This window comes from Phyllopteryx taeniolatus, chromosome 5, assembly GCF_024500385.1.
Source record: "Phyllopteryx taeniolatus isolate TA_2022b chromosome 5, UOR_Ptae_1.2, whole genome shotgun sequence".
NCBI lineage: Eukaryota > Metazoa > Chordata > Actinopteri > Syngnathiformes > Syngnathidae > Phyllopteryx > Phyllopteryx taeniolatus.
Genome location: NC_084506.1, coordinates 17,023,389 through 17,038,279, shown reverse-complemented (window position 1 = coordinate 17,038,279; position 14,891 = coordinate 17,023,389). Strand labels below are relative to the sequence as shown.

Genomic DNA, 14,891 nt, shown 5'->3' with positions numbered 1-14,891 from the left:
GAACAACAACGTGGTCACCGGAGTCATTATCATGCACCACAAGGAGGAATGGGCTCACTGAGGGTCTGCTGTTTGCTGGGAGATTGACATCACATTTGGCACGCTAGGAGAGAAAGGACAGGGAACTCCCCCTTTGACTATGATGGAGTAGCCAGTCTGTCTTCACCACTTAACTGTTCAGCTCATCTGCTTTGTTTTAATGCTGCTAAATTAGTTGCTTTGGTGAATCATAATTATTTAATTTCTGTGTTAAGTGAAAATAAATTTCTCGTAAATTTGTGTGAGTGTTGTTCACAACCCTTCCAAATTTGAATGAAAAAGGAACCTTCAAAATAGTGAAAAACCTAATTGTTGTATCTGCTCTCAATTGCTGTGAGCATATATGCTGAATGCACTGAAATCACACCCCCTGTCAAACAGACCCACTACTACGACCTGGAAAAATGGATGCTATTTTGTCTTGCATCTTTCCTGCGCCTAACATGAGCAGCGAAAATATATACATTGTAAGGCTCCGGTGGCTGGAATATATCCTACTAGGGCTTTTCTACACTGCGACAATAAGGTGCTACTCCAGCGTGAAGCCCCTGTCCACACCCAGGCTGTCATTATAGACTATTCCCCCACTCGTTCTTCTGCCTTCTCTCCATGACATGCGCACAGTCATGGCCGACAAACAAGGTACTCTAAACCGGCCACGCCAGCCCGAAGCACTAGCTTTGATTTTGAAAAAAAAAACTAATTTGGAAAACTGAAATGGTGACACTTTAACACTGTACACTCAAATGTATACTGTATGTACTACTATACATAGTTCCCAGTTGTTCACATTTTCCACAACTTTCTTCAAACAAATCTCTGAAAATACTTTAAAGAGTCTTAAATTCACATGTTGAGGTTTTTCAAGGATTTGTGTCCAAATCTTGAATTTAACAATCATAGTCAATCTCGCACATAGAGTATTTCAGATTGAAAATGTTGTAATGTGATTCTTGGAAGTCACTTGGTTACCCATGTGATAGTTGAAAGGTTGAGTGGCGCCATCACCAGCCAGCCATGGCACTGGCTGATAAAATCTGTTTGTGTTATTATGGAGTTACATCATTGAGTTGTCAGACTCATCTTTAATTCATTGGTCTCAGGTGAGTTAGCATTCACGTTAAAACTGTGACATACCTGTAGCATGCGACTGGTCTAGAATCTTGACTGCCATAAAGTCTGATAGCACTTAGTAGCATTAGTGTGCTTTGCTTTTATACTGGGCAACAATCCTGGATATTTGGCAGGAGGTTTACTGATTTGACCAACCTCAGCCTATTGTCAACAAGATCGTTTCGCTGTCAGATTTAGGGACTAAATTTGCACCCAAGAGCTGAAATTGAGAATGGACTGACTTAATAATTGACCTCAACTACCCTGGGCATCTTGTGTTCGTTATTGGTCAGAATAGGCACAATTGTTTGAAGTATTTTGTGACACTTTGAAGTAGTTAGATAATAATGGGCCCAGTAAGGGGCTGATGACAGGTGCATACAAATCAACTTAATAAAATTTAAATAAATACCAGACGCCGGTATTCCCAAAAGCTAATGGGAAAGTCTTTATGAAATCTGAATACCAGAGATGCAAACCAACCCGGTTTGGTATAACAAATTGGTCTAAGGCACATTCTGTGGCAACACATTAAGGGTGCATTATTGAGAAACTGAAAGGATTTATTAGATACTTGTTATCAGTTTTAAAGGAGACTTTTGAAAGCCCACTTTGATCAAATTTAAGGCCTTACATTCACAATAGATGATCATTAGGAGTGGGCGATATGGGCAATATTTCTGACCCACTTACACCAGCAAAACTGAAACATTGGTTTTGGTTGTGCTCATTTGTTTCCAAAGAATATTTGGAGCGGCGGAACGGTGGATGACTATTTAGCACATCTGCCTCACAGTTCTGCTGACCCAGGTTCAAATCCGGCCTCGCCTGTGTGGAGATCGCATGTTCTCCCCGTGCCTGCGTGGGTTTTCTCTGGCCACTCCGGTTTCCTCCCACATCCCCAAAACATACATGGTAGGTTAATGGACAACTCTAACCTGCCCGTAGGTGTGAATATGAGTGCGAATGGTTGCTTGTTTATATGTGCCCTGTGATTGGCTGGCAACCAGTTCAGGGTTTACCCCGCCTCTCACCCGAAGATAGCTGAGATAGGCTCCAGCACACCCGCGACCCTCGTGAGGACAAGCAGTACAGAAAATGAATGAATAAATATTTGGCTCATGGGCCTTCCAGAAAGTGTTGGCTACTCATTACATACCCCTGCACAACCTTTACAGTATTGCAAACAAATAACCAAAATATTACATAGAGTGATGCATAGCAGTTCTACACAAATGAAAACGACTACCACAAAAAAATGATAGTAATACCTCGCTGACTTGATGTACATAGTGATAATTAAAATTTTTGCTCTCAAAGTAGCATAAATTGGATATGCATTGTGGCAGCGTAAATAGAAAATAAAATATGCATGGGATCAGATAGCTTCACATCAGAATGAGACCTCTTCGATATGTGGAAAGAAATCCAATAAGTATTGGATATTAGCCAATGCAAGTACAACATAAATACACAGATTGGATATGCACAATTGATCTGTGACATGAGGTACACATCCGCATAGTCTTAAACGACAAACATTTTTAAAACATCTGCTGTAAATCTTAACTACATCAAAAGCACAGACTATTTAGTATAATGTAAATGTTGCATTAGAAGTACCGATGTCCATCATTAAATAAGCAAAATAATTGTCGATGGCAGGCCATCGAGAAATGTGAAAGTTAAAGTTATTTCAATCAATGGAGGGAAGAGTCAAAATGTAAAATTTAATATTTGTATTTATGTAATAAAAGGCGAGCATTAAAAATGTTTCTAAACCTCATCCAACCCTGAAAACATGACGACAGTGGGATGTTCTGCCTTCATATTTTACTTTCCTTTTTTTCATGTGTCTTGCCCTAACCTTAACTTGCGTTTGCTTCTCTCTCTCTCTCTCTCCCGCGTACACTGCACTTTCTCAATCTGCCTTCCTGCCTGTGTGCATGCTGTCTGCTTCAGCTGTGCTCACTTGCATTGTGCGGCGTGGACAGTGCAGAGCTGTGCTAACTCAACGACAAGAGGAGATTTCAAGGAGGAAAAAGTGGATAAAAGGGAGAACTCAACACAGACGACTGAGGATAAAGAGCAGAAAACAAACAGGACAGTGTTTTCTCTCGGTTTGCGTGGATGGTGATTTAAAAGACGAGGACAGATGGCAGATTTACCTTGCTGCTTCACCACTCACCATTAGTAAAGTTCACCTTGGGCTTGCTGCTGGGACAGGATCCCATGCCGTCAACGGTGACCTGTAACCCCGCACCCCCTGCCAAAGTCATCTCTTGGACTGGCTTTTAACTGGCTTATCAAGTCTAGACTGACCCACAAAAATCAGGGGACACATTTTGGAGTGGATCTGTAAGCGTGCCGTGGAGGTGTACAGAGAACGGACACCGCTGGCCTCGTTCACCTCAGGACCATGGGCTCTCTTCTCTGGGGCAGCTTTGCACTGGCCTGTGGACTGATTCTACTTCGGAAAGGAGGCGACGGAGCCCAGCAGAACAAGGCCAACGTCCCGCGACTAAAACTTTCATACAAAGGTGAGTTCTGTGCACTTGTAACACCATTTTAAGATTATTCTGACACCATCCACATTTAGTCTTTTTTTTGTTGATTTTATGTAAACCAAAAAAAAATAACAAAAACAAGATCACTAAAAAGAAGAAAACTTACAAAATGATGAGATCCATAGTTTTCAACAACAGCATTTAATAAAGCATTTGAAGAAGTTGCATTTGACTCAATAATGTGTTATTTAGGTGATTATTTACATAAAGTGACATGTTTGCCTGTCAATTGCAGCTTCTGGATATTTGACAAACGTGGAGCACACAATGATTCTCAATCTTTTCTTAACCAATTTTTAAAAGACCTCACGGGTGACATGGGAAAATATCACAATGTGTGGTTTGACTGCTCGTGTGATTTAAAGATGAGCAACACAATACATCACTCACGTAACAATGTCCATCGTCATACCAAGACTGACGTGAGTGGTAACTCGTCACAGGGCATCCAAATCCAGAAATAAAGAAGAGGAAAGTAGTATCGGAAGAGGGAATCAAAGAAGCTAGGCCAATTGTTACCTTATTACAGACTAACTAGTAACTAGACTATGGTGGCAAACTTTACTCCTTGTCATTTTTATTGTGGTGAATGACCTGTGAGATACATTTTACAAACACTCAACACAATCAGTTGCTCCTCAATTTGTGTCCAGACAACAGCACGAGCTTCCTGTTTGGCTATTGTTCCGTTTAATGTCACAATCATGGAGTCCGTGGTTCAGCCCAACTCTGTCTTGACCACAGATGGATTTGCGAGCCTACATTTTGAGCCGGTTTCAAATTTACCATCATTGAGTCCGACCGTTTTCTGAGCCAGGACGAAAAATCATCTTTACACATGCCACACCACAGGATAATCACTTAGGCTAATCTTTCAGAGACAACCAATAACCTGACCTTTGCTGACTTTGATCGCAAAGAAAATGCTCAAGTCGGGCCCGACTGTCGGTACCCAACTTGAGGATTTACAATAAAACATATCAAACAGGTTTAACTTTTTATGGTTGTCAGCCCGATCAACTAGGATGGGGCAGGGGGGAAAATGAATACATTTCTTTATACACCATAGATTCATCTTTAAGAGGCATCCGATAATCGGGCCTTTGCTGATTTTGATCGCAAAGGAGGGAAAATGCTCAAATTGGGCCTGATTGTCGACATCTGTACCTTCAGTTGCAAAGAACACCCCTCGTCATTCTGATACATTCTTGATCAAACATACTATACAGACACTTCATTAAGTACATGCACATTTTCATCACAAATGTCTTTGAGACATTTAACCAAAGTCTGCTGTTGTGGTTTTAGTAGTTTAGATTCATGTGCCTGTCATGTACCCGTGCATGTTCCTACTCAACTGTTCATTACAAAAATCTGTCTGTGATCCACTCTTATCCTCCCATTTTCACCTAAATTATGACGAAGCGCCGTTTGTCGGTGTGTACTCCTGGTGAAAAACGGTGCCAGATGTCGACTCCCTGCCAGCCAAGTGTCATTTATTTCTTTTCTTCCCACGTGCCATTTTCCCCCGTCTGTTCAGCAACGTGCGGCAATTATGCTCGGAATGAATGGTGCAGGTCTGTTTAAGCAGATGGCTTTACCTCCGAAGAGAAATAGTCCTCGCTCAGCACTGGGAGATCCATAACTACACACACACACACACACAAACACACACACACACACGTTCACTTTGCCATCTGTAGATGGCTAATGATACCTGTGAGCATATCAGTCAGTTAAAAAGTACATGCTGTCAATTGGTAGACGCACGCCCACACGTGGTGATATCTCCATTAGAGCGGAAGCCAACTTGCTTATTTAATTGTGCAGATCTCAATGAGGCCCTCATTTGCATTCGACCCTCCGGGGGACACTATTTAGCACAGGCACCGACCTGAAAAGCAGCATTATGAGCAGCTTGGTTTAACCTTCCGAAATAAGGTGCTAGAGAATTTCTTCAATCATCCGCCTGTATAATACAATAAGAGAAATCTGATTATCACATTATGAATCATTTATACCGTCAAATAAATAAAATATGAAATATACTGATTCACTAGTGGAAAGCAGGAATAGAATAGAACAGAATGGTGGTTTTAGTCCTGTAATAAGGACATTCCTCTAACAAAAGCAAAATAATTATTTAAAATTTTTTTTTTTTAAATGATCTTCAAACATACAACATCAAACAATGAAACTGAATGTGAGCAGCTCTGTATGTGCCAGCTGTACATGAGAACAGTCTCATAAGAACAGTCAGCAGTGTTGCGTGTAGCAAAAAAGCTCTACATGTATCAATATTCTAAATATGTAGACAAAATTGGCAAACTGTACATGTATAAATAGATACTCTAATTGCAGACGTGAATGTGAACGGCAAGAAGTCATGTATCAATAAATAGTCTATATGCAGATGAGAAAGAAAACATGAAAAAATAAATTCTACTCGTTCTAAGTGAATGTGAACAAAAGGCAGCAAGTACAGTCAGTGGCGTTGCATGTAGTAAAACATCTAAACAATCTATAAATAGTCCATATATGTGGGTGTGGATGGCAAACAATACTTGGACATCTAGATATACTGTAAAATGACAAATTCAAAACTACACAGTTGACATCAGTAATATTAACTATAACTATAAATGAATAAATAACATAGACACAGTTGTGTAGAAGCTATTTGTAATTATTTAACTCTCTGTGATGCATTCAAGAATGGTATTTACTCCTTGACAGTGACATATGGTCCAATCCTGCATTATCAGCGGCACGTGGGCTGCTGAACTTTAGGAACTCTGACTCCTACATGTCAATAGGTGGTATGGGTCTCAACGAGGGCGCACGCAGACAGCCATGTACAACTACAAAGTCTTCCCTCATACGAATGTAGCTGTAAGATGTGGATCTCAAAATGCCCGCAGCGTCTATAGTATGAGTTCCTCACTAAACATAGTTATACTATCTGATACACACTAAATTTTCTCACTCACACACACACACACACACACACACAGCTGAACCCCACGAGATTCTGACTGATCTTTAGAAGTGAGGGCTGAAGGCCAGAAGGTCAGCGGCGCAGGAGAAAAGATAACAACGGTACCCCACGGCTACCTAAACACGAGCTAAGGTCCAACTGTATCAACAATCACGCTGCGGGGTGATGCTGAGGACCCTAAGGGGGTGGCGGCATTAAAGAACTGCACTTGTGTATGATAAACGACAACAGCAGTGGATATTAGGACAATTCACAGCCTGCGGGTGAATTCATCTTCCTGGAAATAAACTACCATCCATATGCTTTATGAGCCAAAAGAGGTGTTAACTGCCAAGGAGTGACAAGATGCTACTACATTAATTTTATAGGGTGTTCTGCCAGAAGTACTAGGGCATACAGTACTATTGTTGCAAAGGGGTGGACAACTTCCAGTAAATTTTGAGGGGAATTCAATCTGTATAATTTTTGGTAATAATCCCAACTGAAAAGAAATTATGGGAATCAACTCGGAATTAAATGGCAACACAAAGTGGGGGAGAAAACTGAGATCTTATAACTCCAAAAAATTTAAATTGGGCCACTCAAGTCAAGGTACAACTGTAGTTGCATGAAGTTTGTTTGTAATATTCAGGAATATGCGAGAAAATAATTTCCCCCAATTACAGTATATTGAGGTTCCCTATTAAAAGCCAAACGTTAATTGATTAAATTCCTGGTTTATTCCTATAAATTCCCATTACTTCCTATTGAAAGTTTCCAACTTTGAATTGAATGAAATGAATTTTGCCACCCAATACAGAACTACTAAACACACCAATGGGAGTGGTTGTACTTTTAAGTGGGACTTTGGGTAAAGAATCTTCAGGGTGGAGTAAATTTTCTCCATAGACACTGTAGTTAGTATGACTTTACTGTTGCATCAGCACAGTTAGCGATAGACTACAGCGCCTTTCAACTTGCCTACAAATTTGGGTGATGTCGCTACTGTAGGAATGCACTTGGAGCTTCTCTATATTGGGAATGCCACCCCCATGTGAAACTAAGTTCACTTCGATCAAGTACGTATGCGGTACGTTTTTGCTTCCAGTGACGTACCTTAGACTACTCGCTGACTGATGTGGTTGAAATGACATTCCGTGGGGTTTCTCCATGTACTCTGGCCTCATACATTTCACAAATGTGCATCTTAGTTTAATTGAAGACTCTACATTGTCCATAGGTGTGCATGGTTGTTTGTACCGCGCCACTCATCCAAAGTTACGGGGTAAAGGCCCCAGTTACCCGCAAACATAATGAGGACAAGCTCTTTAGAAAATGGAATGATAGGTGATACAAAATAACATTTATCTATTGGTTGTTTCAATGTGCACAGATACTCTGATACTATAAAATTGATGGTTACAGTTGGGCTAGCTACTGGATTATAAAGGTAAGGTTTTCTCAAAGATTTACATATGCATTCCTAAGATTTTCAGGTCAATTAAGGGGCACAAAAGTAGCAATGAGGGTGCGACAAGGGAGAAGGCATTGCAACTTTGCACAAGCTAGAGTAAAATTCAACTTTTCTTGAAACATTATGGCATGGAACACAATCACAAGTTTACACAAAATTATATTTAAAAAGGGACAGAAAGACTGGTGAGTGATTCAAACAAGTGCAGAATGGTCTCGACATCAGAACAGATGAACAAAACAGCCAAAAGGAAAGGTTGAACAAGTCAGGAGAGACAAACGTTTCTGAATCACATGGTTGAAAGCAGCTCAAGACACTGCGATCTACTCCTGAGGCCTGAATCCTGCAGAAGGATAATGGCGACATCCGCAACATTCCCCTGTGCACCCGGATTAGTAGCAGACCAACCAGCATGCAATAAGTAAAAATAGATAGCCGAGATGTTTTCTGCATTTCAGAGTTTTTCTACGCAAGAGTATATTCGACTAATGAAGCTTTGCGGTGCATTTCCTCAGGGGTACGTGAACTGTATGTCCCCTTGTGTTTTGTCAACGTGTGCGATCACACAATCGGTTGAATGAGCGATGCATCAGTGTTCACAAACACAGTATCGCCACACGCGGGCTATTGTTAAGATTTGTTTCTGCTGTTCTTCTGGAAGCACTTAGATATCACTACCACTGCCCCCCAGTCAAGAAAGAGAACGGAAGAATGTAGGGTAAAATAGTTTATTTTTAATCAGTCTCACATGGGACTGTTGATTCTTTGCATTCATTCCATCTGCGCTCCCACTGCTGATTTTTCCTTGCACACAAATTCTTTGCAACAGAAGAAGCACTAAGACTTAGTGAGTGTGGGTGAACAACAACAAGTGGAAAGGGCAGCTGTTAAAAGAGCTAAGGTGCAGGAGAGAGAAAGTGAGGGCAAAGCAGCTGGTGAAAAGTGAAGGCAGTAGGTGGACAGTTGAGAGAAAACAACTTTTGGCACTGGGGCAGCTGACACCTGTTGAAAGCAGCACATCCGCCAATCCACCTGCTTGTACGTTATTACCCTGCTTTCGGGTGACTCATTGGAAGGCAAAATTCAAATGCACACATTTTTACTGTGGAATTCCAGGTTGAACAAGATGAAATGAATGTTTGTAGTTAACCAGAGGGGACACGGCAGTTCCAACATGCAGAGGCACGTACCACGTGGGAAAAACATCCTGTTTCTTTCCAATAACATAACTCCCAGCGAGCTGTCCATAAACAGACATACCACAAACAAAATCCTTCGAGTGTCACTCTCTAGATGATTAGCGTCGAATAACAAGCTCCACATTGTTCCCGTAGACACTACTCCAATGTAAAGTTCTCAGCTGATGTTTACGTTGCACAGAATGAATGTAGCAATGCAATCTTTATGTAAGCATTTGTATTACCCTGCAGAGCTTTAATAGAACACGTAACAAATTGAAAACAAACTGATGTATGCGTTTTTGATCTTGGAACCCAAAGCCGTCCTATTGTATGGGTTGCATGATTTGACTGATAATGTCAGATATAATTTCAGTACAGTACTTTAAAGAAATCAAAGAAGGAGAGAATGCTTAGCAATTACCTGTATTCACTGACAATGGACTCCTCATACACCAATGTATGCAGGACATACGTTATAACACAAAGAGCATCAACAAGGGATATTGCGAGATGGTATTTACTGCCAGAGAAAAAAATCCTCTCGCCCGGTGTGCTTGCCACTGGGATAGTCAGGTAAATTTTGCACAACTTGGCCAAACCGGAAGCCTGTCTTTGTTCTTGGGCCACCACAGCAGCAGGTTCTGCATGGTGGGAATTTACAATGTTTGCTAATAATCACGGACCGCTTCATCGGCGGAGGAGTAATTCCTCGCTTTCCTTCCATTTTGATAGTGCGGGCAGAGAAGTTGTTCAAAATCCCGCACTTTCGTCTTTATTAGTTCTCCCTGACTTGCCGAAGCTGTGCATTCAGAAATAGAAAAATTACTAAATAATAATTTAATTCAGTGCACTCATCATTTAAACACATGATTAGCGACTAGTTAACGTTAAGCTCTAACCGTCATTGTAGAGTTGTAAAGTGGACAATTTGACTGTCTGTACAAACAACCTCTACCCTCCAGTACTCTTTACTTAACAGGAAGCGACACACGTTTATATAGCATTATTGTATCGTATATGTAATGGATATTTCAATCCACCTTTACAACCGCAGGCTTTATGGAGGGGAAAATGGATCAGGCGTGGGTGACGGTGCAGTTAGTGAAAGGACTAACATGGAGTACATTCACCCATGATTGATCACCGTGACTTGAGGAGAACATAAATCTGGAATGCAACTTTGGACAGGGTTGAATTCAATGACAACATTTGGAGATGCTGTCTGTGTTAGTAGTAGCTCAATCGTTCCCAAGTAAAACTTGTCATCCCGGATGCATGACATATAGCTGTTACCATAATTTGTTTCCAAATTATTTGGCTGCTTCCATTGGTTGCACAACTTCAAGAATGTTTTCAAATCCCCACAGATTTATGAATTCGGGTTTACATATCAGGTTCTCAGAGAATTATGGCAGTGGGGGAGTCCATACCTGAGGGCTTAGGGTTAGCACAGCGCCCTGGCTTTTTACATTTCAGAGACTGTCTAAATTCTCCAACTGTTAAGGCACCGGAAACCAACTAAATCAAAACAATACCAACAGGAGGTAAACATAGGCATACTTAGCACAGCAGATTGTTTTTGTGTATTGACAGCAAAGGCCTAACATTGAAAATTTATCATTTCAGAGCTGGAGTAATTATTTCATGTTGTTGCTGTACAGTAACTGTGACTAATTTGGGTACCCGAATACTTGTGCTTGCCGACATACTTGGTAACTGAACGATATACAGTAGTGTTGTAAAAAAATAGAAAATGTGCTCATGGTGCAAGATTTGCTCCTCACAAAGCATCTTTGGTTTAAGCTTGTTTCTCATCATTCCGTTGAATTCTCGCACACTTCAGAGTTGGGCGCGTTCTCCGTTTGCATTACACAAAAGACAATGTGATAATTGTATGGTTACAGGTTGTTCAGAGATGAGGGTTTTCATCGTCAGTTAGACAAGTTGAGCTTTCCGCTGTGAAAGCAAATGTCGCCTTGGCAGACCCTCCGATTACACAGCAAAACGTGAGCTGCAGACCATACTTAATATGCCCTAATAGGAGCTGTGGTTAGGAGTTATACTGCAAATACTGCAGTTTGGGCTGTGGACTATATTCCTGTTAAATATTCCGCCTAGTTTTCCACTGCAAGCGCATTGAGTTCTGTTTGCATGCTCTGAAGGGTGTGACCCTCTCCATGCAGGCAGCTTGATCATTGGCTCCTACTGCTGGCATTACCTGGGCAATCCAGTTGCGCTTGGCACTGCCTCCTAGGTATTTGCCAGCTGTGTTCCTTGGCCCAGCTGTACAATTTCTAGCGTCAAGGCTTTTGATGTAGGACAGTGCCCATGAATCTTCTTCTTTTCCTTTCGGCTTGTCCCGTTAGGGGTCGCCACAGCGTGTCATCCTTTTCCATGTAAGCTCTCCTGCATCCTCCTCTCGAACACCAACTGCCATCATGTCTTCCCTCACGACATCCATCAATCTTCACTTTGGTCTTCCCCTAGCTCTCTTGCCTGGCAGCTCCATCTTCATCATCCTTCTACCAATATACTCACTATTTCTCCTCTGGACGTGCCCAAACCATCGAAGTCTCTAGATCTACAAAGACACAATGTAGCTCCTTCTGACCTTCTCTGTACTTTTCCATCAATATCCTCAAGGCAAATAATGCATCTGTGGTACTCTTTCTAGGCATGAAACCATACTGTTGCTCGCAAATACTCACTTCCGTCCTGAGTCTAGCCTCCACTACTCTTTCCCATAACTTCATTGTGTGGCTCATCAACTTTATTCCTCTATAGTTCCCACAGCTCTGCACATCACCTTTGTTCTTAAAATTGGGCACCAGTACACTTTTCCTCCATTCCTCAGGAATCTTCTCACGCACTAGAATTCTATTGAACAAGCTGGTCAAAAACTCCACAGCCACCTCTCCTAGATGCTTCCATACCTCCACAGGAATGTCATCAGGACCAACTGCCTTTCCATTTTTCATCCTCTTTAATGCCTTTCTAACTTCCCCCTTACTAATCATTGCCACTTCCTGGTCCACCACACTTGCCTCTTCTACTCTCCCTTCTCTCTCATTTTCCTCATTCATCAACTCCTCGAAGTTTTCTTTCCATCTAGCTAGCACACTGGTGGCACCAATCAACATATTTCCATCTCTATCCTTAATCACCCTAACCTGTTGCACATCCTTCCCATCTCTATCCCTCTGTCTGGCCAGCCTGTATAGATCCTTTTCTCCTTCTTTAGTGTCCAACCTGCCATACATGTCATCATATGCCTCTTGTTTGGCCTTTGCCACCTCTACCTTTGCCGTTTGTCGCATCTCAATGTATTCCTTTCACCTCTCCTCGGTCCTCTCAGTGTCCCACTTCTTCATAGCTAACCTTTTTCCTTGTATGATTTCCGGTACTGTGAGGTTCCACCACCAAGTCTCCTTCCCCCCTTTCCTGCCAGAAGATACACCAAGTAGTCTCCTGCCTGCCTCTCTGATCACCTTGGCTGCAGTGGTCCAGTCTTCTGGACGCTCCTCCCGTCCACCGAGAGCCTGTCTCACCTCTTCCCGAAAAGCTGCACAACACTCGTCCTGTCTCAGCTTCCACCACATGGTTCTCTTCTCTGCCTTTGTCTTCCTAATCTTCCTCCCCACCACCAGAGTCATTTTACACACCCCCATCCTATGCTGTCTAGCCACACTCTCCCCTACCACTACCTTACAGTAGGTAACCTCCTTCAGATTACATCGTCTGCACAAGATGTAATCCACCTGCATGCTTCTACCTCCGCTCTTGTAGGTCACCCTATGTTCGTGCCTCTTCTGGAAAAAAGTGTTCACTACAGCCATTTGCATCCTTGTTGCAAAGTCTACCACCATCTGTCCCACCAAGTTCCTTTCCTGGATGCCGTACTTACCCATCACTTCTTCATCACCCCTATTACCTTCACCAACATGTCCATTACAATCTGCACCAATTACGACTTTCTCTCTGTCTGGGATGCTCAGAACTACTTCGTCTAGCTCCTTCCAGAATTTCTCTTTCACCTCTCGGTCACATCCTACCTGTGGGGCATAGCCACTAATCACATTACACATAACACCTTCAATTTCAAGTTTCAGCCTCTTCACTCAATCTGATACTCTTTTCACCTCCAAGACATTCTTAGCCAAATCTTCTTTTAAAATAACCCCGATTCCATTTCTCTTCCCATCTACACCATGGTAAAATAATTTAAATCCTGCCCCTAAACTTCTAGCCTTACTGCCTTTCCACCTGGTCTCCTGGACACACAATATATCAACCTTTCTCCTAATCATCATGTCAACCAAATCCCGAGATTTTTCTGTCATAGTCCCAACATTCAAAGTCCCCACATTCAGTTCTAGGCTCTGCCGAAGAACCCGCTTTCCACTTCTTCTTTGACTTCGACCCACAGTAGCTGAATTTCCAACGGCGCCCCACAGGTTGACGGCGCCTGTGGCGGACATTGTTAATCCGGGCCACGACCGATCCGTATGGAATTCTTTGGATGAACGCTCATATTTGTTTGGCAAAGTTTTAAGACGGATGCCCTTCCTGACGCAACCCTCTGCATTTATCCGGGCTTGGGACCGGCCTACAGTTTGCACTGACTTGTCTCCCCCATAGGGCTGCATTTGAACAGTGCCCATGAATATGGAGGAAAAAAAAACGAAAAAAAACCACAGGTCTATGCCACAACTGACAAAACCGACATATTCAGTGCCACACCATGTTATACCGTAAACTGAAATGTCAACTTCAAAAGGTATTCTGATGGTGTACTCACTTGTACAAAGGACAATATCGTCTTTGCTAACTGTTAGTAGTCTATATTGGTGGACCGACCCAGACACCTCTTGGGTTATATTTGAGCGAACGTCATTGTTCTGGGACGTGTCATTTTGCCAAATTTTCCAAGACATTATGTCAGAAAACAACCAACTTTTTGTTTAGCAAATAGGTTCATGAGCCTGGCTTCTAATGCGAATAATCTTCCAGGTATTTCAGCTTGGAGTTCATTCAATATACATGGGTATTCATTACTCAGTGAATGATTATTGAATTAAACAAATGTAAAACTGTCTCTATTCACGTTAGACAAAATCATATCCATTTTTGAGCCAAGTATAAGGATTTGGCATAATTAGTTGTTATTAGTAATTCATCTGCAAGAATTCAGTCAAGGAACTGATTTGTTGAGAAACTGATTTTTAGTCAATAGTCTCTTCAAGCTATTGAGCCAAAATTGAGTACAATACTTGGCTGCAATGAGCAGATGTGCTGTTGATTCAGTCTCAAGGAGAAACATGTCATATATGGAAAATATGCAGAACACCAATTTGTCATCAAATCGGAACGCGAAGTAGTCGATCATGCAAACCCAGTTGTAAAGTCTGAATACTTTTATGTATGGAAAAACCAATAGGCCATGAATATAAAACAAAACAGAAAAACAGCAAGTATAGTGATAACCAAGTGTAAGCCATATGATGTATTCTTACACCACACCAGTCTTATCACTAACCTAT

The 14,891-nt window shown here is 41.8% G+C and overlaps 1 protein-coding gene across 1 annotated transcript in view; it reads left to right on the top strand.

Annotated features, from left to right (window-relative positions):
* Positions 1 to 3,105: 3,105 nt before the first annotated feature.
* Positions 3,106 to 14,891, top strand: part of sema3ab (sema domain, immunoglobulin domain (Ig), short basic domain, secreted, (semaphorin) 3Ab) — a 30,588-nt gene continuing 18,802 nt past the window's right edge. Inside the window, exon 1 of the mRNA XM_061773238.1 lies at positions 3,106 to 3,692. Within this exon, the coding sequence (XP_061629222.1) occupies positions 3,572 to 3,692 (121 nt within the window). The 5' untranslated portion in view covers positions 3,106 to 3,571. The remainder of the gene's footprint in view (positions 3,693 to 14,891) is intronic.